General features: G+C 42.0%; 2 protein-coding genes across 4 annotated transcripts in view; one reads left to right on the top strand and one right to left on the bottom strand.

Moving 5' to 3' along the window:
- Positions 1-16,432, top strand: part of LOC119951753 (putative E3 ubiquitin-protein ligase UBR7) — a 32,364-nt gene extending 15,932 nt beyond the window's left edge. Inside the window, exons 6-11 of one of the 2 annotated variants that reach the window (XM_038775081.1) lie at positions 2,134-2,239; positions 4,810-5,003; positions 10,043-10,210; positions 11,629-11,797; positions 12,767-12,828; positions 15,218-16,432. In XM_038775081.1, coding sequence (XP_038631009.1) covers positions 2,134-2,239; positions 4,810-5,003; positions 10,043-10,210; positions 11,629-11,797; positions 12,767-12,828; positions 15,218-15,310 — 792 coding nt within the window. In that variant the 3' untranslated portion in view covers positions 15,311-16,432. The remainder of the gene's footprint in view (positions 1-2,133; positions 2,240-4,809; positions 5,004-10,042; positions 10,211-11,628; positions 11,798-12,766; positions 12,829-15,217) is intronic. The other variant, XM_038775090.1, reaches the window with a different exon arrangement.
- Positions 16,433-16,866: 434 nt separating this feature from the next.
- btbd7 (BTB (POZ) domain containing 7) overlaps positions 16,867-22,472 on the bottom strand; it is a 73,638-nt gene continuing 68,032 nt past the window's right edge. For both annotated transcript variants that reach the window (XM_038775058.1, XM_038775067.1), the window contains exon 11: positions 16,867-21,769. In XM_038775058.1, coding sequence (XP_038630986.1) covers positions 20,948-21,769 — 822 coding nt within the window. In that variant the 3' untranslated portion in view covers positions 16,867-20,947. The remainder of the gene's footprint in view (positions 21,770-22,472) is intronic.

Genomic DNA, 22,472 nt, shown 5'->3' with positions numbered 1-22,472 from the left:
CAGACATCAGTCTAGAAATCACTTATTGGGTGGCACGGTGGCGCAGTTGTTAGCACTGCTGCCTCATGGGGCTGAAGACCCAGGTTTAATCCCAGCCACAGGGTCACTGTCTGTGTGGAGTTTGCACGCTTTCCCCGTTCCTGCATGGGTTTCGCCCCCACAACCCAAAGGTGTGCACAGTAGGTGGATTGGCCACGCTAATTTACCCCTGAATTGGGGAGAAATAAAATTGGGTATTCTAAATTTATAACAAAAAATAAATCACTTTTATTATCTTTGTGCTGCATTAAAACAATAGGTCAAACTATTCTTGGCTAAGAGCTATTGGAATTAGGAAAACTCAATTTACAATATTACAATAGACAAATGTATTACATTACTTGAACTCCAATAATTGTGTTTGTCAAGGCATTTAAAAATTCTCTCTCCACTATCGATACAAAAATGTTTACGGTTTATATTCAGCAAAAGAAAGTGGTCAGGTTCAACGCGGACCTCTTAAACGAACAACGGTGATATTGTCAATGAAACTAAGGAAATTAATTCTTGGTATCAATATTTATAGGAGACGAAGAGGTCAGCCTGCTAGAATAATATTGAATTGTGGATAAGAACTCGCTGCGATGTTTGAATCGCAAGGTGGGATTACACAAACTGGGGTTATAATCCCCACGGTTGGAAAGTTTGAGGGGTGGTTTTCGAGGCATTAAATTGGAGACAGGCCCTTCAGGGAATTATGAATCCATTCTACACAGAGGGCGGTGTGGAATTCTCTTCTGCAAACGATGCCAGATTAATTGGTCAGTTTAAATTTTTAGATTTTTGTTAACCAAAGGTATTGAGGAATATGGGGAATGGGAGATATGTGGACGTAGGGTGTTACCTGTGCAGCTTGACAGTTTTGGAGCAAGTAGTTAGGAATTGAGCGCACCGGAGGTGGAGGTGATGCTTGGAGCATTCTGTGTTCCCGCTGACCTCTCCCACTTTCTTGTACTCCTTCCAATGGGCAAACTCTGTGCCAGAAGTGCAAATTCATAACATTGCCCGTTTTCTTTCCACCATATCGATGTTGTTGTGTAGCTGCTGCTCTGTGCTACTCGATGTCGACTGTCATTCACATTATTAGCTGGAGGGACATTTGGAATCCACTGTCCAAAATAGCCCCTCCTATAGAACCATTAGTCCCTGCTGCAGAGTCTTGCAGCACAGAAGGAGGCCTTTGACCCATCGTTCCTGTGGCGGCCATGGGAAAATGCTATCCAATGGTTTTGAAAAAGCCATCCAACTTTTCTCTCCCCATCGCCTTGTAAATTGTTCCTTACACTCGTATACATCCAATTCCCTCTGTGGACTCTGCTTCCAGCACCCTTTCAGGCAGTGGAATGTTTAGTATTAGTTCATGTTGTATGTTGTCAGCTTTATGAACTCTGTGTAGATGTTGAATTGAAGCTGCTATTTACCACAAAGACACGTGATTACCATTGGTATTCTTGACAGTCATTGATGGAGGCCTGGCACTTGCATTAGGATCTGTAGAGATGAGGGGGAATTTCTTCAGCCAGAGGGTGGTGAATCTGTGGAACTCTTTGCCCCAGAAGGCTGTGGAGGCCAAATCACTGAGTGTCTTTGAGACCGAGATAGATAGGTTCTTGATTAATAAGGGGATTGGGTTATGGGGAGAAGGCAGGAGAATGGGGTTGAGAAAAATATTGGCCTTGATTGAATGGCGGAGCAGACTCAATGGGCCGAGTGGCCTAATTCTGCTCCTATGTCTCATGACCTTACGTCAAATTGCCATATGAAAATTATGTAACCTTATGACAGCAATTGAATTGGTTTCTCGGATACTGAGAATGATTTAATTCACTTGTCCAAAGGCAGGTCCTTGGTTGATTTGTCAGCTGACACTTCGCCCTGAGCTGGTTTCTTGGCAGTTTGTTTTTGTCTGTGGTGGTTTCCTGTTGCCTTCCACTCGCAGTGGTGAGGAGGCAAGCCCCTCAACAGGAATATGAGAAAATATTCATGTGAATGTGTTTTGACTGAGGATCTAAAATAACAGACTTGATTCCTGTTGTAGTCACAGTTTTAAACTATTGAATGGCAAGTGATTTGTGACTGTTGTTTGCTTTCTAGCACCTTGGTGCCACTTTGCCTGATAATGAAGAGTATCAGGAAATGGTGTGTCGGAGCTGCATGAAGAGATGTTCATTCCTTTGGGCCTACGCAGTACACGTGGCAGGTAGGAAGAACTTTTCTTCTGCTTCAGCTGGGTTATCTGTTCTGTCTGATCAGTTCAGTAAGCTAACTTTATTGGCAGTTGGTTGAAAGTAGCAGTCAATCCCTTCACTGTCCAGCACTGCAGAGATGTTCTTGCGAAAGGTGACTTAACCACTACAAACCACAATGCCACTGCCCTGCTATTCTGACAGTGTTGCCTGTGGCAATTTTACCTGTGTTCTTTAAAAAACAAACCAAATATGGAGGTGCAACCTTCGGCCTTGTCTCTTTTTTTGGGGGGGGTTTGTCCTCGCTGACCTTGGGGAAACATATGTATATTAACGTGTCCAGTGTAATTCAGGCACTAAAGATAGAAATACTCAGGTCGAGGAACATCTGTAGTGAAAAACCAAATTGAGTGTTTCTGGACAAGGAAATTTGGAATGGTTTTGTTCTGAAGAAAGGTCCTTGAGTTGAAATGTTATCTCTCTGCACCAATGCTGCAAGACCTACTGAGTATTTCCAGCAATTTTGGTTTTAATTTCAGATTTCCAGCACCTGTGTTATTTTCCTCTTTTATTTTTAATTCGGGTATTCTCGGGTTAGGTACATATGGCCAGATTTTCATTGCTAATTGATTCCCAGTCATGACGTTCCTTTCTCAAAATGCTTGTTTCCACAATTTAGCAAATGTGTTCTTCAGTTAGGCGTGCTGCCAGGTGTGAAAAGGTTTTTGACTATTGCTTTGTGGAGGGAGATGTTGTCCACGGCGTTCTAATTCCTTCCTTTTTATAGAAATGAGGAGCAGGAAGAGGCCACTTGGCCCATGGAGCCCGCTCCACCATTCATTATGATCATCCAATACAATAGCCTAATCCTGCTTTTCAACCTCATATCCTTTGATCCCCTTCACCTGAACTGCTATTTTTAACTGCTTCTTGAAAATACAATGTTTTGGCCTCCACTCCTTCCTGTGGGATTTCAACTTCTTCCTGTGGTAACGAATTCCACAGGCTCACCACTCTCTCTGGGTGAAGAAATTTCACCACGTCTCTGTCCTAAATGGTCTATCCCGAGACACTGACCCCTGGTTCTGGACCCCCCACCATCGGGTACATCTTTCCTGCATCTACCCTGTCTAGTCCTGTTGGAATTTTATAGGATTCTATGAGATCCCCTCCTCATTCTTCTGAACTTCAGCGAATACAATCCTAACTGATTTCAATCTCTCCTCATACGTCAGTCCTGAATGGCCTCCTTCTGCACTGTAACTTCTATATACTTCTAACCATATAATCTGCCCATCAGCTAAACTGATGGTGGCCATTCGGCCCATTGGGTCTGCACGGACCCTCTGAAAGAAGAACCTAGCGAGGCTCCTCACTCCCCCACCCTATCTCCGTAACCCCACCTAACCTACACATTCCTAGATACCGGAGGGGCAATTTAGCATGGTCAATCTATCTAACCTGCACATCTTGGAGGAAACCGGAGCACCCAGAAGGAATCCACGCAGGCACGGGGTGAAAATGCAAACTCCACACAGACTGTCACCCAAGGCCGGAATTGAATCCAGTTCCCTGGTGTTGTGAGGCAGCAGTGCTAACCACTGCACCATGGCCGCACCACTAACCAGCCAAGGTGTGACACACGCTTGGCTGCAACCTTCGTAGCAGTAAATATCTTTTAAACCTTCAAGATTGACCCCCAAAAGAAGCTTTCTGACCTTGTGTCGAGCATATTAATGCGCGGGGGGGGGGGGGGTACAAATCATCATTCTGTAGGAGTGAATGTTATTTTTCGATTTGGTTTTCAATGATCCAAAGCCAAATTAACATTGCATGTAACCGGCTGGAGATTATCCTCTAAGGAGATTAGTTTGACTGATTACAATTTTTAAAGTAAATTTAATTTTTTTTTTGAGTGCTAAATCCTGCATTAAAACTACTCCAGATGTTACCATTAAGTAATCACAAAGTGCCAAATTGTGGGCAGTGAAGATTTCTCTAGTTAGTGGGCATTTTAGTGCCTTGCATTTATTAAAGAACATACAGTGCAGAAGGAGGCCATTCGGCCCATCGAGTCTGCACTGACCCACTTCAGCCCTCACTTCCAGCCTATCCCTGTAACCCAATAACCCCTCCTAACCGTTTTGGACACTAAGGGCAATTTAGGATGGCCAATCCACCTAACCTGCACGTCTTTGGACTGTGGGAGGAAACCAGAGCACCCGGAGGAAACCCACGCAGACATGGGGAGAACGTGCAGACTCCTCACAGACAGTGACCCAGCGCGGAATCGAACCTGGGATCTTGGTGCTGTGAAGCCACTTTGCTACTGTGGCTGCCCCTACTTACAGTATATTTGGCTAAGTTGTTTTTACATGTGAACAGATGATGCAGTAGTGGATATGACTGAATACGGAGTGGGAGCAAGTTAAATGTAAGGCATATTGTTTGTTAGCCGTTGCCTATTTTATCTCTATTGGAGAGGAAGAAAATCAATGAATGCGAAGCTGGTCAAGGATCACTCCTAACTGGGGGAACGAGACCTATTTGGTCATTCAAGTTTCTTATTGTATACTTCTTCCAGTGACCAAAGCATCAGATGTCAGTAACAGTGGATTACTAAGCAAAGTGGAGGATGACATTGTTGACGTGTATGCAAAACAGGAAAATGGCGACTCGCAGAACCAGAAAACAATGGCTTGTGCAACGAATTGTGACGAAACTGCAGGCAAACACAACGAACCCTCCACAAGCTGCAAAATTGAGGAGAAACCGGAGGTGAGATTGATTTTGCACCTGCTATGATAACCTATTTACTTTGGGTGGCCAGAGTAGATATTCCATGTCGCTCTCGTTGAAGCTTTTTATAATTCACCACATGCACTTCACTTTCTTGTCGTATATTCTGCCATGAAATCGGCCACTAAGTGGCATAGTTGAGCACTTCATACCCAATTAAGTAGTAACCATAGAGCTATTTGTGGCACAGGAGTCTTTCAGTTGATTGTGTGCATGCTAGATGGATCTCTGATCGACATATACGATTAGTCCCATCTTTTTTCTGGTACTAATACAAATCATTAGTTAGGCTAAAGTTAGATTATCTTGTTTTCAGCTATTTTAATTTACCTTTTTAATCTAGAGATAAGCATCTTTAAAAGCAAGGACAGCTTGCAGTTTTACTGGAACAGAGCAGGTTAAGAGGAGATCTAAAAGCCCATTTACAAAATTGAGAAATCTTAAGATAGACATAGAAACAACTCCCGCTAGAGGTTGCCATAAGTCCCCCGCCAATTACTCTGACCAAGCTGTTGTGCAAGTTTCTCTGATTTTAAGTTGGTAGTTTTAAGTCGGACTAGGACTATTTCTAAATTTGTGGACAGCATCAAATTGGGGGCGTATTAAATATAAAGGAAGATTGGGGAGGGGGGAAATACAGGAGTTCGTTAACAAACTTGCAGAATGATTGTTTAATTGGCAGGTGAATTTCAGTAGGTGAGGTGTGAAGTGGTACATTTTTCTCCAAGAAGAGTGAGGCCACACACACCGCTTGGCCAATGACTGACTCTAAATGCCAAAGAATCAAAGGGGTGTAGGGGTATTGAGAAAAAACGAAGTGTTGATTAACCAGGCTGTATTACAAAAGGAAACCAAGATCTCCTGGGGTTTATTTCCAGAGGGATAGAATTGAAAGTCATTTAAAATTTTAATAGATCTTAGCTTGGATCCCACCTTTTGATGACAGCGAATAGCTCTGGTCTTCATGTTGTAAAAACGGCACTTAAGTATGTGGGGGAAAATAAGATTAACAAGGACAATATCAGTCATGAGAGGATATAATTATATATGAAGACTGAACAAGCTAGAACTTTATTTCTCTTGAAAAAAGACAGAGATGGTGTGGTGGGGATCTTTAAATGATAGAGGTTTGGTAAGATAGTCTTCGAGATATTTCCACTTGTAGAAAATTAAATAACCAGGCAATTAAGATGCATAGCATAGATGCATTTAAGAGAAAGCTAGTTAAGTATGCTGGGGAAGAAAGGAACAAAAGGGTTTGTTGATGAGGTTGGAAGGAGGCTCGTGTGGATCATAAATGCTGGCATTAACCAGTTCAGTTGAATGGCCTGTTTGTGCTGTACATCCAAGTGACGTGACGTACTCTGGTCTGGAGAAGGTGCTATTTTTGAGATCAGTGATTTTTTTTCTTTCTCTGATCTCCTATACTCCCTAGCCCAATAAAACGTCTTGCGTATTGCCACATGGCTGGCATAAAGCCAAGAAGACCAGATCTGCCACTTCCATTAAATGTTTTGAAGCATGTAAAGTGAGCTTAATGATCCTGCCTCAAACTGTGCTTTAAATCAAATGCACCAATTTATGACTTTATTTAGTGCACTTCTAGCAGTGTTAATCTTTTGCTTTTTTATTGTTGGGTCCAATTGCCTAAACCCAATCAGCAGTCAATCTTGACCCTTAGTTGCTTCTTTTCCTCAGTTACAATTGCCTCCCAAGTTTCCTATAATAGATTGCACTAATTGGTACTTCATTAATCTGATTTAATCACTGCAACTGTAATCTTTAAGGATGTCGTGGAGCACACAGGTTGTCTTATTATTCGTGCTTACGGTTATCTCGGCACTTCAAAGATTTGTTCAAAGTGGTTGGGTTTCAGTTTCATAGTTTAATCAGCTGGTGAGGGTCAAGGCTGATTGCATAAACTCTCCCTGGCAACCATTATTGACAGTATGGTTTAAAATTAAAAATTTAAAGTGAGCCTTTCAATAAAGATGATTGATATATTTTTTTTGTTTCTGTTTCAAGACCGAGACCATTTAAAAAAAATAAATAAATTTTGAATTCCTAGTTATTGAAAAGATCAAGCAACAAGATTTCACATTTTAAAGGAAAAACCTTTTACTGACACAAATCTTTTAAGCAGTTTGTGTCCATTTGCAGCAAGACCTGGACAATATTCAGGCTTGGGCTGATAGTGGCAAGTAGTATTCATGCTGGCCAAACAAGCGAGAATCTATAACCATCTTCCACGATCAACATCCTGGGGGTTACCGTTGACAAGTGACTGCACTGCGCTCGCCATATACTGTGGCTACGAGCAGGGCAGAGGCTAGGGATTCTGCAGTGAGCAAACACCTCAAAACGTGTCCACCAGCATCTACCCTATATTGGGTTAAAACAAATGAACGGAGGGTCAAATTAAAGGGGCAGCCCCTTAAAGGGATACTGCTTCAAACGACAAAAACAAATCACAAATGAAACTTAAAACGTCATTTAAGAGGGTCAATTAGACACCCGAAGCCAACCAGGCATGCGAGGCGTCTTAACGTGCCGGTGGAGGTCATGTGCTTCCTCACCAGGAGCACCTCGCTGCGGTAGGTACATAAACAATTCGGTCAGATGATCCTCTCAGTTGCCCGTACCCAGGAGTGGGTTCACAACGAGGTCCTCCATCGGGGGCAGCACGGTAGCATTGTGGATAGCACAATTGCTTCACAGCTCCAGGGTCCCAGGTTTGATTCAGGCTTGGGTCACTGTCTGTGCGGAATCTGCACATCCTCCCCGTGTGTGCGTCGGTTTCCTCCGGGTGCTCCGGTTTTCTCCCACAGTCCAAAGATGTGCAGGTTAGGTGGATTGGCCATGATAAATTGCCCTTGGTGTCCAAAATAGCCCTTAGTGTTGGGTGGGGTTACTGGGTTGTGGGGATAGGGTGGAGGTGTTGACCTTTGGTAGGGTGCTCTTTCCAAGAGCCGGTGCAGACTTGATGGGCCGAATGGCCTCCTTCTGCACTGTAAATTCTAAAAAAATCTTCTCCGCCCAAGATGCCCGTAGATCAGGAGCGGAACCCATGCAACCTCCACCATCTACAAGTCACAAGTCAGGAATGTGATTAAATAGTCTCCACTTGCCTGGATTGACACCATCCAGGACAAAGCAGCCCACTTGGCTGGCACTGCATCCACATTCACTCCCCCCACCACTGATGCATAGTGGCAGCAGTGTGTACCATCTACAAGTGCACTGCAAGAACTTGCAAACCTCCTTTGCATCTTGCAAACCCACGACTGCCACTGTGTAGAAGGACGGGCAGCAGCAGCAGCTACATGGAAACATCACCACCTGGAAATTCCCCTCCAAGCCACTCACCATCCTGACTTGGAAATACATCACCGTTCCTTACTGTCGCTTTGTTGAAATCCTAGAACTCCCTTTTTAACATCAGGTGTGTGTGTCTATATGTCTCAAACCACAGTGACTGCAGCAGTTGAAGAAGGCAGCTCACCACCACCTTGAGGTCAATCCAGGATGAAGAACACAAATGCTGGCCTGGCCCGAAATGCTGACGTCCCATGAATACATTTTTAAAAATCGTACTTTAGACTAAAATTCTGAGCAGAAAACTCCATGTCGTACATCCAATTTATTTTGCGAATTCATTCTTGAATGTTCGAGTTATTTAATTCTCCTGGAATGAAGCACAAATGTGTCACAGTTCCCAAGATTTTGCTCTGATTCCCAACCTGGCAATTACTTCCAAAATTTCTCTCTCATCTCTTCCCCTAGCTTCACTAGGCAGATCTGGCAGACCTTAATTTCTCACTGCCAATCCCTGTAGAGACCCTCTTGGTTTCTGTTGCTCACAGCTCCTGGCAGACTGCCATCTCCAAGCTGATGCCAGACATATTGCCTCGCTGACTGACTGTGACAACTGCAAAGTTATGTAAAAAAATATATCAAAAAAGAACCTTCCCTTCTCAACCCATCTGCATGGCAATGAGACACCTATGGCCTGCCTTCAAACAGAAATGCAAGTTACTTAACTTTAAAACCTCACTTTTGATCTGCACTGTATATGGATAAGTTTGAAAACCTTCATTTACTACGTGCCTTCAAACCTTTCTTTGATCTGGGGAAACTACACAAATAATTTAACCCTTCACACACCCCTCATTTGCATCTTAACTTCAAACCCTCTCCTGCGATGCCTACAGGCAGCCCACATCCTTGGGGTTATTTAAGAAGTGCAATTATTATCTCAATTCAGCAGCACAATAGGACTTCCCCTTGGATCTGCAACTCCATGTCTATCTGATAAACTATCCAGCCCAAACCTTTTTCTATCTGCCCCACCTCTAAAATCTGCCCCCATAACCAGAATATAGAATCATAGAATTTACAGGGCAGAAGGAGGGACTGGTTTAGCACAGTGGGCTAAACAGCTTGCTTGTAATATAGGAATATAGAACATACAGTGCAGGAGACCATTCGGCCCTTGAGTCTGCACCGACCCACTTCTACCCTCACTGCCACCCTGTTCCTATAACCCCGCCTAACCTTTTTTTGGTCACTAAGGGCAATTTATCACGGCCAATCCAACTAACCTGCACATCTTTGGACTATGGGAGGAAACCGGAGCACCCGGAAGAAACCCACGCAGACACGGGGAGAACGTGCAGACTCCGCACAGACAGTGACCCAGGCAGGGAATCGAACCTGGGACCCTGGCGCCGTGAAACAATAGTGCTAATCACTTGTGCTACCGTGCTGTCCATAAGACAGAACAAGACCAGCAGCGTATGTTCAATTCCCATGCCAGCCACCCCCAACAGGCGCCGGAATGTGGTGACTAGGGGCTTTTCACAGTAACTTCATTGAAGCCTATTTGTGACAATAAGAAATTGAGGCCATTCGGTCCATCGGGTCTGCACCGCCCCTTGGAAATATCTTACAAATCAAAAGTTAAATCTTAAAGCATATTAATTGTGCATTTGTAACAAAAATTCCGTTTTCTATGCCAGGCAGCCAATGGCGATGAAGCAAGTTGCAGCGTGAAAGAGGATGCTGATGCAGAGAATATCGCCTGCAAACTGCAGCAGAGGAAAACGAAAGGTGAATTACAGAGGGACTGCGCCACCTACTGGCCTCTTAACTGGCGTAACAAGCTGTGTACCTGCCAGTCCTGCATGGTATGTTTGCCTTTTCTGTTGAATGACTTTTTAGCCATGCTCGATTTGATTTGAAGGATGCTTTGCTTGTTTTAATTTATCATGTGTCGCAAGTTAAATGCTGGAATGTATTTTGAAAAGGTCGACAAAATTCTTTATTGTAATTGATTTAAATGATGGGGATAGACAGTAGGCAATCTGTAATAATCTTTATTAGTGTCACAAGTAGGCTTACATTAATAGTGCAATGAAGTTACTGTGAAAATCCCCCTGGCGCCACACTACGGCGCCTGTTCGGGTACACGGAGGGAGAATTCAGAATGTCCAATTCACCAAACAAGCATGTCTTTCGAGACTTGTGGGAAGAAACCGGAGTGCCCGGAGGAAACCCACGCGGACACAGGGAGAACGTGCAGTCTCTGCACACAGTGACCCAAGCCGGGAATCTAACCTGGAACCCTGGCACTGTGAAGCAACAGTGCTAACCTTGGTTGGGTCACTGTCTGTGCAGAGTCTACAGGTTCTCCCTGGGTTTGTGTGGCTTTTCTGGGGGCTTCGGTGTCCTCTCACGTCCCGAAAGACTTGTTGGGTAGTTTGGACATTCTGAATTCTCCCTCAGGCACCGGAATGTGGCAACTCGGGGCTTTTCACAGTAACTTCATTGCAGTGTTAATGTAAGCCTACTTGTGACAATAAAGATTATTATTTGTAAGTGAGGTAGCAGCTGTTCAGTGTTTAGGGTGTGCAGTTCTTCTGAAATTCCTGAAGGGTTCCAACCTCCATCTGACTATGTTTCCAACAGTTTGATTTCTATTTCCATGGTTCCAGCATGTTGCATGTCTTTTATTTCGGAAACCAGGCTTGTCCACTGGTTGCAGTCAGATTTGGGAAGAGAGCCAGTCTGTAAACACAATTCAAGAGCTTATTCATCTAAAAATGATTAGAACTCTTGCAATGAAAGATCAAAACATGTTTGGTTTTAGTGTCAGTTGATGTTTAGTCAAAGGCTCCACTGCATAGATATAAATTCTGTACCTAGGAACGTTAGTGCATAGGTGGGAAATTTGGCAGCATTCTCTTTCCTACCCCCCCCCCCCCCCCCCCCCCATTCTGAAAGCACAGTAATTAGCGATTGGATTCCTAACAATAGTTGCATTCCAACTAGTGTACACATCCTGCAGTATTGTTCTTTAATTTCACTGCAAGCACTTTTGTGGAGAAGATTGTTGCTAAGGAACATGCTCGATGGCCTTGTATCTGCAGACAGGTGACCGCCTTAGCTTCATTGACGCAGGGAATGGAAAAATCTGGTCCTTGAAGGAAAATTAAAGCTTCTGCGGATCAACTTATTGTGGCTGTTTTAAATTGGTGGGGGGGTGGGGAAGAGAGGTGTTGCTTCTTTTATTGTTTCACATGGAAGAATTGGTGCTTCTTTTCAGAACCTGTACAAAGATCTCGAAATCTCCTTTCTGTTGGATGAGTTTGATACAGTGTTGGCCTATGAGAATAAAGGCAAAACCGTTGAAGAGAATGATCGAGAGAAATGTGATCCATTGATGACTGCTCTAAGCAACATGAATAGAATCCAACAAGTTGAACTCATTTATGGTAAACTGTTACTTTAAAAAAAAAGTGAATCCACTTTTTCTAAAGCAAATTATTTTGAACACCCACATGTTGGGTCAACTCATTGTATGTAATTGTGAGATTACTTAACCCCCTGTGAAGCAAGATCACAAGATGGGTTTTGTGTAATGTTAAATATTTTTAATGCGTTGCTGGTCAAGCACCATTTCAATTTCTGTACTCAAAACTAGAGAGATAGTTTTGTTGTGTATAAATAGGGAGTAAGAAATTTATGTTCAGAATCTAGACTCTGGGATGGGAGAAATTTCAATATTAAGAATGAGTTTCCATTTTTACTAGATTCCTTGAAGCGTCTCTTTTTTTCCCCCTCATGGCAGACAGTAAGATATATCTGCACATTTTGATCATAGTTATTCAAAAGCCAACTTGGTACTGCACTTAGAGGCTTTTAATGAATAAAAATTAGATTTAAGCTCAGGCTAAAACCTCATGAGAAAATAATTCTCCGAATAGTTTTTCTTTTTGGGAAGTGAAATTTAGTGTTTATAGTGAAAAAGCTATTAAAATCTGCAGCTTTTGTTTCCTGGGTTTCTGGTAAAAAGCCAGTGTGTGTGATGTTGCTTAGCACGTTGCTTCACAGCACCAGGGACCCAGGTTTGATTACTGGCTTGGGTCACTGTCTGTGCAGAGTCTGCACATTCTCCCGTGTTGGTGTGGGTTTCCTCCCACAAGTCCTGAAAGACATGCTGTTAGGTGAATTGGACATTCTCAATTCTCCCTGTGTACCTGAACAGATGCTTGTAGTGTGGCAACTAGGGGATTTTCACAGTAACTTCATTGCAGTGTTAATGTAAACCTACTTGTGACAATAAAGATAATTGATTATAGCATTATTGGGTAGAATGACAGAAATCATAGAATGAAGTTGTAACATTCACTCAATGTGGGGTCATTTAGTGAACCTTTATTTTCTTTCCCCCCCTTATCTAGAATACAATGATTTAAAGTCTGAACTGAAAGATTATCTGAAGAGGTTTGCAGATGAAGGAAAGGTAAAGCTGGATCAGTGTCCATTTGTTTGGCAACTTCAGGATTTAAATTAAACAAACTTCTGATGTAGAGTTGAGCCAATAGACTGGATTCAAAACTGTGCTGAGTTTATTGATCTTGACTGGGTTAGCACTTCAGTGCTGTGTTTGGGGGAGGAGGAGTGAATCCACCTAGCTTCCTGCTCTTGACCAAATTTATTGGCTCAGAGAAGTATGCCACTGTGTGTGTAGTAGCTGTGATTGCTTCCCTCCAAACAATTTGATCTTCAGGCTTATTTGTGAAAGTTTGGGTAAATGAGCACCTTGAGAAAGAAAGATGTGGGGAAAGAAAAACCAGACATCCAATGCCTATTATGCAAGATTGTGGAAGTGATCCAAGTCAGCTTTGGGTTCTTCTGCACTGCTGCATTCTCTGCTGCTTCTGTGTTTCTCCTTGGCTTTTCCTCAGCAAACGCCTGACATCTTTCTTGCCTCTTTGGCAAGTTCAGCAAGTCTTCCTTTGCTTGTTTTTAAAAATTTTCCATTTAAGGGGCAATTTAATGTGGCCACTCCACCTCCCTTACCCACCTTCTGGTTTGTGGAGCTGAGGACCACACGACAGGGAGAATGTGCAAACGTCACGCACAATGAGCAGATCCAGGATCGAACTTGGGTCTATGGTGCTGTGATGCAGCAGTGCTAACCCCTGCACCGCCTTACTTGGTTTTAATTGTAGCCAGAACATCTTCGATGACTTACCCCCCTTGCACTGTCGTATCGATTTCCTGATTAATCTCTTCTTGCATCCCCTGCCCTTCATCATCTATACTACCTGCCATGTAGATACCTTCACATATCTGCACTGACATTCAGCTTGATCTTTCTCTTTGTGTTATCAGAATGCTAATGATATCTAGTCTAATAGTTTTAGTCTTCCTGCAACTCATCTATGTTCAGCTGCTGCCACAAGCTCTGACCATTGATTTCATCCTCCTCCGTGGCCACAGCAGATTGCATTCAGATCCTATTTTGGCTTGGAAGTCGAAAACAAAGCTTAACAGCAAGATTGCTCGCTTCCTCCTCGATTACATCACTTCAGCTCATCCAAAACTCTAACCCATCCTATACCAAATTCTGCTCCGCCTTCACACTCGAACCTAAAAATTTAAAGACCCTTAATAGCTTTGTCATTCCTCCTACCTTGAACCTCTGTCCCCCTTCTGCACCTACCATCAGCAGCTGTATTTCAGCTAGCAAGGCTCCTCCGAAAATTCCACCTGACCAAATGTTTGGTTAATTTGCCTTTATCTCAGCACTGCTGGCGGGTCTTGGGATGTTTTCTGAAATCACATACTGTATCATACTGTTCATTCCATTTGGTCCACAAAAAAAGCCTGTTGGAAATGCTATTTTCATTTAGCTTGCTTTTTGGTTCAAGTTTACTGTGCATTTATATTGTTCCAGTGCATGAACACTTCACAGCCCAGCAATGTCACTGTCTGAATTCAGCTCCTGTTTGGTGCAAGTGAAAAAAAATAGTTTTAATACTCCTTGAGCTCCAGCAAAGGGCTTCAGCCAAGCTGCTATTGTTACTTGGCACAGCAAACTATGCCTAATCCTCCAGTAATTTAAAAAGGAATAGACAATTGTTCCTTCAGTATCCATATGATGCCCTGTTCTAGACAGGTCAGACCGGAAGGTTGCATATCGCGGATCATATTGGTAATGATGGCAATAGAATATCTATCCATCCTTTTGTGTAGGCATTTATCAGTGGGTTCAATGTGGGGTGACTGGAGGATTAGGTGTAGACAGTTAAAAAGCCTGATAACTACTGCAGAGGTGAGAATACACGTAATACTCAATTATAAATTGCATTAATTAATGTAACAGGTCTTCAGGGGAAAATAAACTTCCTCTGAGGGAAAGCTGATGTTAAATGCTTAATAAGAATGTAATGGTTCGCAGAGATGCGACTTGCCTTGCTGGACAAGATCCACTTTGACCGTTTGGAGATTTTTCATTTAGGCGCTAATGAATCCTAATACCAAGAAGTGCGCAAGTATGTGAGAGAGAGAGACTGGGCAAGTGTGTAACTTGAGCCTTCAAATAATTTCTTGCATTAGTGATTTGTATGGGCAAGATTTTACAAGTTGCTACATAATTGGTTAGGTAGGAAAAAAAGCAGTCAGGGTTGCTACACCTCCCCACCTGCTGGCTGTGCACTGAAACAGTAGTGATGGAGAAACCACTACCTGCACTACAGGTAAAAGTGGTAGCTGAGCTGGATTCCTAGCTTGTTACAGGTGTGATTTTTCACTCAATAGTGGAAGTGGAAACGTTTAATGTACTGTGTTTCACAAACAGTTGCACCCTATAATAAGTCTTTAATGCTGTTTTTATATCTCAACAGGTGGTTACAAGTGAAGATATACAACACTTTTTTGAAGAGCTTCAGTCAAAGAAGCGGCGGCGAGTGGATGGAATGCAGTACTTTTGTAGTTAAAGCACAGAATAAAGTAGAGATTACAGCCCGAAGTAGAAAACGTTGCTCAGATCTACAGAAAATAAATGGGTTTTCAATAATAGCAATTTAAAATTGACTAGTTGGCCCTGGGGGTTTTTTTTTTTGCCTCTTGTTTCGTAGAGAGTTCATTTCTGAAGCAGTAGAGAAAATTGTTGAATGTGCAGAAGCATTAGTTAAAATACTGGTACACTTTTATATAGTGAGGATAAAATAACAGAAATGAGTGGTTTGTACTATATGCATATACTGCTTTTAAACAGAATCTTGTTCATCATCAACTATGAACAAATAGGATAGGGACAATTCAATTTCAGTCACCATGACTGGACATTCCTTGGGCTATCGTTCTGCACTCTTTCTCCCCTCCCCTCCCCCCACCCACCCATCCAAACATCTTGGTAACTCTTGTATCCTTTGACAGATATTAAACAAACAAAATTAGAATTTAAAACTCCTGCCACCTACAGGGACAATAAACTAAATGTGCATTTAGAAATTGTAAATGAAGATTCAGGTTAAGTGGATACCCCCCATGACTATGGTGGTGATGCAAGAAGATCCAGCAACCAACAGCTTGCTTACTGTGAACCAGAGACTAAACTGTTAGAAAACTGCTGCTTTCGGGCTGCATTGAGTGCTTTAATGTCAAAGAACTGCTTGGTACAGAAAATGTTTCATTTTAAACTAGAAGCTGGTACCCCATTCTACATGTGCTTTATCGACTTTAAAAAGTGGTATCTAGTTATCGTACTACCTTACCTGCAAACATTCAAACCCAGCATTGATGTCAGGTGGAAATCCTGGAACTCTGAGTTCCAACCAGAACAATTCTGTATTTAAGCTGAAACTATGTTCTATAAATTGCTTTCTCAGTTAAATGCATTTTGTTTCCACAGCCTGTACAGGTTATAATAGAAACACAGTATTGGTTTTTGCTTTGTCCAATGGCTTTGCTTCATTAAATTCTGTTCAAACATTTTATGCAACTTCTCCAACTTTTGAATCTTGTAAAGTTGACTGGAAGGTCTTAGCTGCTCTAGTGTGTTACTAATGTTCACTTGGGGAGAAGGGAACAGTAAATAAAAACTTTGGTTACTTTTCGACCTGAGTGATTACTTTAAAGCCGCCCCCTCTCGATAGCAGAATATTTGGAAATGCTTGCACTGAGAGTTTGAGTGAGTGACTAACCTGATGTGGAAGGCCCTTAATAGTTCAGATTTACATGGCATGATAGGATTTTAAATTTATGGAAGCTAATGAGATGGTTAAGCTCCTACTGTAACAGAACTAAACTTCAGTTGTAGTTGTGCAATCTACTTCAGACTTTTCTGCATATGTCAATGACACAGTAACCACAATAAGAAATCAGCAATGGGACCTATGAGTGGTTGTGATTACAAGAGGCTCAGGAACCACACTCTCCTGGTAACAGCTTTGGGCATGACTAGGATATTTGAAAGATGACACACTCTGCAGTATACGGTTTCCAATTTCTTAAAAATCAGAAATGTTACAATTTAAAAATGAACAAGACATATTCCATAGGCCATTTATTTGAAACACCACTTGTATGGCAATGTAGAATGTTACATGCTTTTTTCCCCCAGAAACAGTAGAAAAATAGATCAGATTCTATACAACTGCCATGGTACTTGATAAGGAGATGCATCTTACTGAGCAATAACAATCTCATTAAGATGCTAAAATAAAAATAAGTCTCTTTAAAAACACTATATACATTTAAGCATAGTAGAATCTACAAAGATGGTTATGCAGTTTGTAGAAATCACTTGCATAGGACATTTGATCTAAATTACTGATACTTGAGCCTTTAGCATGGAAGGCACTTTACTGTATCCCAGTAACAGGCTAGATCAGAAGCATCCAAAATAAATCATGAAAGGATTAACATCAATAATGCAAGTTTCAGAATTCTTTTGTTACCAAACACAAAAAAAAACTTTAAACAGATTCCAATAGTTTATGCAAGTTTTATCATTCAACCAAAATTAAATTGCTAAATAACTGCAATTTAAGAGCATGCAATCGGGGGTGGGGTGTGGGGAGTACACAGCTACAAGTCAGGACAATATAAAATTAGCAGCAGGTCAGGCAGCTTTGAAATGCTGTGCTGTATACTGGGAGTTTCCACAAAGGTTGGTTATCCTATATTTTGTTTCAAACGGTGAGACAATCATCAGTTTAGACAAGATTTCAGGCATAAACATTTAGAATTTTGAAAATAAACCTGCACACGGCAGAAAACGAGCACCGTTTAATGTACATAGCTTCTGTGCAACATTTTTTAAATTAAAAAGTCTTAGTTTTACTGTTTATTTCCAATCATTTGCTTAAAGTTCCAATAGAATTGCAATAAAATAGAGGTAACTGGAAACAATACACCATACCCAATGTAATTTGAGATGGAAAAAAAACGTCATCCTCTTTCCCTGAAAGCAACATCCTTATTCAGCATGGGTAATGAAAGAAAAGACTCCATGACACCTCTAAACTATGCAGCATTTTTGAAGTTGAGTCACTGGTGTAATGTCCAAAATGCAGCAGCCAATTCGCATACAACAAGGTTCCACAAACAACAATGCAATATGAGCTGGCTAATTTGTTTTTAGAGATGATTATGAAATCAGTATTTAGCCAGGATCAGGGCTCAAAATACACAACAGCTGCAGGCAAATTCACTCTGCAATCCCCAAAAAGCCCTGGGAAATTCCATCATGGGAGTAATCAATGAGGGAAAAGTGGTGATGATAGAGGATCTCCTCCCAAGCACAGGTTGTTTCTCTCCAGTGCTGTAAATGAGTTATCAGCAAATGTGGGAGAAAATCAGCCTGTGCTTGGAGAAGCAGGAAGTGGAGTGCGAATACTCACATTTTTGTAGTGCTTATGACCATCTGACATTCCAAAGTGCTTTATAGTCAATTAAATACTTTGGAAATGTAGTCACTGTTTGTAATGAAGGGTAATGAGATAAATGATAAATTAATTCATCGGAATCTAGAATTAGGGAGCATAATCCAAAAATTAGAACGCAATCTTTCCAGAGTGAAACTAGCAAAGACTAATGCCCACAAAGGGCAGAAGTTTGGAATTCTTCCGTAAACAGGAACTGATGCTAGATTAATTTAGATTTAAATCTGAGATGCTGTAAAAAGGTAGTTATCTGACCAGTTAAAAACTTCCAGCTTTGTGCATATGCGATGGAAATGCATTAGCTGTAACCACACCAGTCAGTGGAGTGTTTAGAATGAAGGCTTTTTTTATGGGGACAAGTGTCATTTAAATTGGGGGGAGAAAAGTTGCTATCTCATGCCTGCTGTCTTGTGCCAGTTTTAATATAGTGGTGTCTAGGAAATGAATGCTTTCCTTGTATGTTGACGGTAGAGGAATTTGTTGAATTCTGCCTCTGTGCGAATCCAAAGATCCTGCACGTGAGCACAATACAGAGAGTAATGTTACTATGCCCGGATGGCACAACGGTTAGCACTGCTGCCTCACAGCATCAGGGACCCGAGTTTGATTCTGACCTCAGTTGGCTGTGCGCAGTTTGATACTGCCAGTGTCTTAGGTTAGGTAGATTGGCTATGCAAAATGGCCCCTTACTGTCCAACGGTTAGGCGGGGTTACGGGGATTGGGCCGGGGCGGTGGTGCTCTTTCAGAGGGTCGGTACAGACTGGATGGACCAAATGGCCTTCTGCACTCTAGGAGATTTTATGAATGCATCACTAAATAAAGGAGTCCGTGAGAATGGAAATGGAGACTCTGAAAACCAAAGGGTAGCTCCCCAAAAATAAAAAGTAGCTCAAGAAAAGCCCTCAGCATTATGGGGGGGGGGGGGGGAAAGAGGAGTTAAAACCTCTGGCCAGATCACCCGGGCGAACTCCCCTGCTGCGCTTCAAAATTGTGCCTTGGGATCTTTTATGTCCACCTGAGAAAACACGCCAGTACTGCAGTGGAGTATTACCTTAAAGTTTAACGCTCAAGTCTCTAAGAGTGGAATTTGAACCCACACCTTCTGACTCAGAGGTGAGTGTTACAGCACTGCTAAAGTACACTTAAGTAGCTCATCAGCTACAACAAGCTCATGAGAACACGTTTCTGGCCGAAATTTTTGAATCTTCCATGATTACATTCCAGCTCCTTACTATCAGATCATTTTCATTCCAGTACCACTGTAAAGATAGATAATGAGATTGCATAGTAGCAGTGATTAGATCAGTTTTTGTACCACCAGTGCTTTACATTTTCCTGTCGTCTCCCAATTTACTTCAAATCCTCATCATCCATGCAAACAAAAAAAAACAAATACTGAACGGGAAGGACATGAAAAAAAACTAACACTGTGCACAACTGTCATGTACTATGGATCAGAAGTAATGAAATGTAAAAGCTAGCACAATCGAATTAAAACTAATACACTAAGTAGCTCATCAGCTGCAACAAGCTTAGAGGTTTCTATATGCAATTTTTTGAATCTGCACACTTGCTACAACAATTACAATCTACGTATTTTTTTACCTTGCCTCCAGGATTAGTGTAACAGTGTTATCCTCTTCAAACTAACTGTGCAAGTACATGAAAGTCGAGAATAACATTGGATCTTACACTCACCTAGGAATTGAGCCCACAGCTCACTACATGCGGGGTAACAAGAAAGCCCCTCAGTTAAGTGAGCTACGTAGCCTGAAACAATGTGCAATATGCAAAGTCTACTTGGATGCAACCAGGGGAAATGCAAGAATTTTAAAATCATACGTACAGCTCGTATTCTAGCTTTTTCATCAAATGTGGTTGATTGTTTCCAATACTTTACACCACTTCAGAGACCAACATTTGTCAATCCATCCAGAAATTGGAGAAGCAGCTAATCAAATGATGAGGAAAAAGGCCAAAACGGTTTCATGTATCCCACCACAGATCAATAACCAAGCAAAAGACATGTCAGTAGCTTTGGATGGAACTCCCAGCTACTACATCTGTGTTGCTGGTATTTCTGCCTTTGGGATTCAGCTTCTCACCATATATTAAAACATTTATAAACCGATTGTCACAGCAATCTGATTGTCCCAAGGTTAAGACTACTGATTCAGATTGACTAGGATCTGAGCTCTCTCTCAATACAGGCAGGTGGCCAGTAGAATACAGACACCCTTCTCTTGCACACGTATTCCAATGCCAACAATATACTTTAGAAGAATACCGTCCCTTCTATTAAGATTATAAACTTTCTCAAAAATGAGAAAATACAACAATGCATATCAGAGTACTTTTCAGATGTACAGCTCGCCATTAAACATCATACAGCCTTAATTCAATACGCAAAAAACGTAGATTTTCTTTTAAACAAACCTGTAAAAAGGAGGCAACAGATCAAGCTTTTTTTTCAAAATGGTAAACTCGATTAAGCAGACTATTTAAACATTAGAAAGAATGGCAATACTGGTTCAAGACCTGGTCTCCCAAGATACAACAAAAGTCATAGAAAACTACTTAAAAACAGTTCAGTTTAAGGTAGAAATGTTATGTACAAAATATTATGAAAGCAAAGTTAATAATGGAGTCATCTGCTGAAAAGGTAGACTAGATTACTGTCATCATTAGAGGGCAGATTTTTTGTATGGCAGATCAGGTCTGTTTGGTGACCTCCTTTCCCGGCTTAATGTATCTTCCCGATTGTTCGGAATGCTTCTATGCAGTTGAGCACTGACCCTAGGCTCCAGCATGTCACCATCGGATGACCTTCTGTTGCAGCTGGCTTCATGGTTCTCAGAGTTGCAGGACATACCTATAGCTCGACTGGCTGTTAGGCCATAAGTCAGATCGGTCTCCATTAAGCCCCTACTTCTAGTATGCAGAGAACCTCCACTAGACTCCTGTAACAATGCCAAGTCCAACCTGTGCGGAGGCTGTTCCAAGAAATCAAAGTATGGTGGATCACTGGATCTAGGCTGGTGAACTTCAGGAGGCAGGAAATATTCTCTCCTTGGTTCGTCAGGTTTATTTGAAGTTTCACTGCAAAGTGAGGTCATCTTGAAGCCTGCTGCTGCTGGCCGACTGTGACTGTACAAATCTGGGCCTAAGTATGTTCCCTGTGGAAGAGCAGGTGTCCGCCTACTGGTTCCTGGAGTGCATGATCGGTAAGCTGTACTGGAAGAGAAGTCATACAGATCTGGGTACTCCAGCAGGCCTTCCCGAGATTCCACTTTCAGCTCAGTAGGTTTCCTCCTTGTACTGTGTACATGTCTGTTGTGTATATACAGAGCAGGGCGTGGAAATGATGCAGAATCTAAAACCATTTGGTTTACTTCAGCATTTAAAGTCAATTCTGGGAACCTTCGATCCCTCAGTGATAGGTTACTCAAGGATGTCACACCCATTGCGATGTCTGGCATTTGCTCATTTAAGGTACCTTCAGTATTCTAGAAGAATTTAAAAAAAGACATTTATAAAATGGCACATATCGAACAATTGTTTTCCAGCTCTACGGCTTTTTAAAATAAGCAACATAGCCTATCAATGTTGAGCTAATTTGTCACACATTTACCAACAAAGTATTTTAAATAAATGAGATTAAATCTTAATTTAAAAAACTTTCATTTAAGTAGCACGGTGGAACAGTGGTTAAGCACTGCTGCCTCAGTGCCAGGGATCCGGATTCAATTCCTTGCGTGACTGTCGGTGTGGAGTTTGCACAATCACCCCATGCTGCGTGGGTTTCCTCCGAGTGCCCCAGTTTCCTCCCACATGTTCCTTCCAAACATGTGCAGGTTAGGTGGATTGGCCAAGCTAATTTACCCGGGGATGTGTGGGTTAAGTGGTGATACAAGATTTTGGGGGGGTGGGGAGCCTGGCTAGGGTGCTCTTTCAGAGTGTTAGTACAGACTTCCGGTGGCAGCCATGGAGGAGGAGATCGCACATTTGACAGAGTGTTGGTACAGACTTGATGGGTTGAATATCCTCCTTCTGCGTTATAGGGGATTCTATCAGTTGAATAAAAGGCAAAAAAGCAAAGGACAGCTAAGAATTCTTAGCAGATCCAAAGTAGGGAGTCCTCTAGCACATGTGTGTTTATTTCCCTACTTTTACAATCAAACCTTATGGCTGGACTGGTATATCAGTATT

Source organism: Scyliorhinus canicula, chromosome 2 (genome assembly GCF_902713615.1).
Source record: "Scyliorhinus canicula chromosome 2, sScyCan1.1, whole genome shotgun sequence".
NCBI lineage: Eukaryota > Metazoa > Chordata > Chondrichthyes > Carcharhiniformes > Scyliorhinidae > Scyliorhinus > Scyliorhinus canicula.
This window is presented reverse-complemented; position numbering and strand designations above follow the sequence as displayed.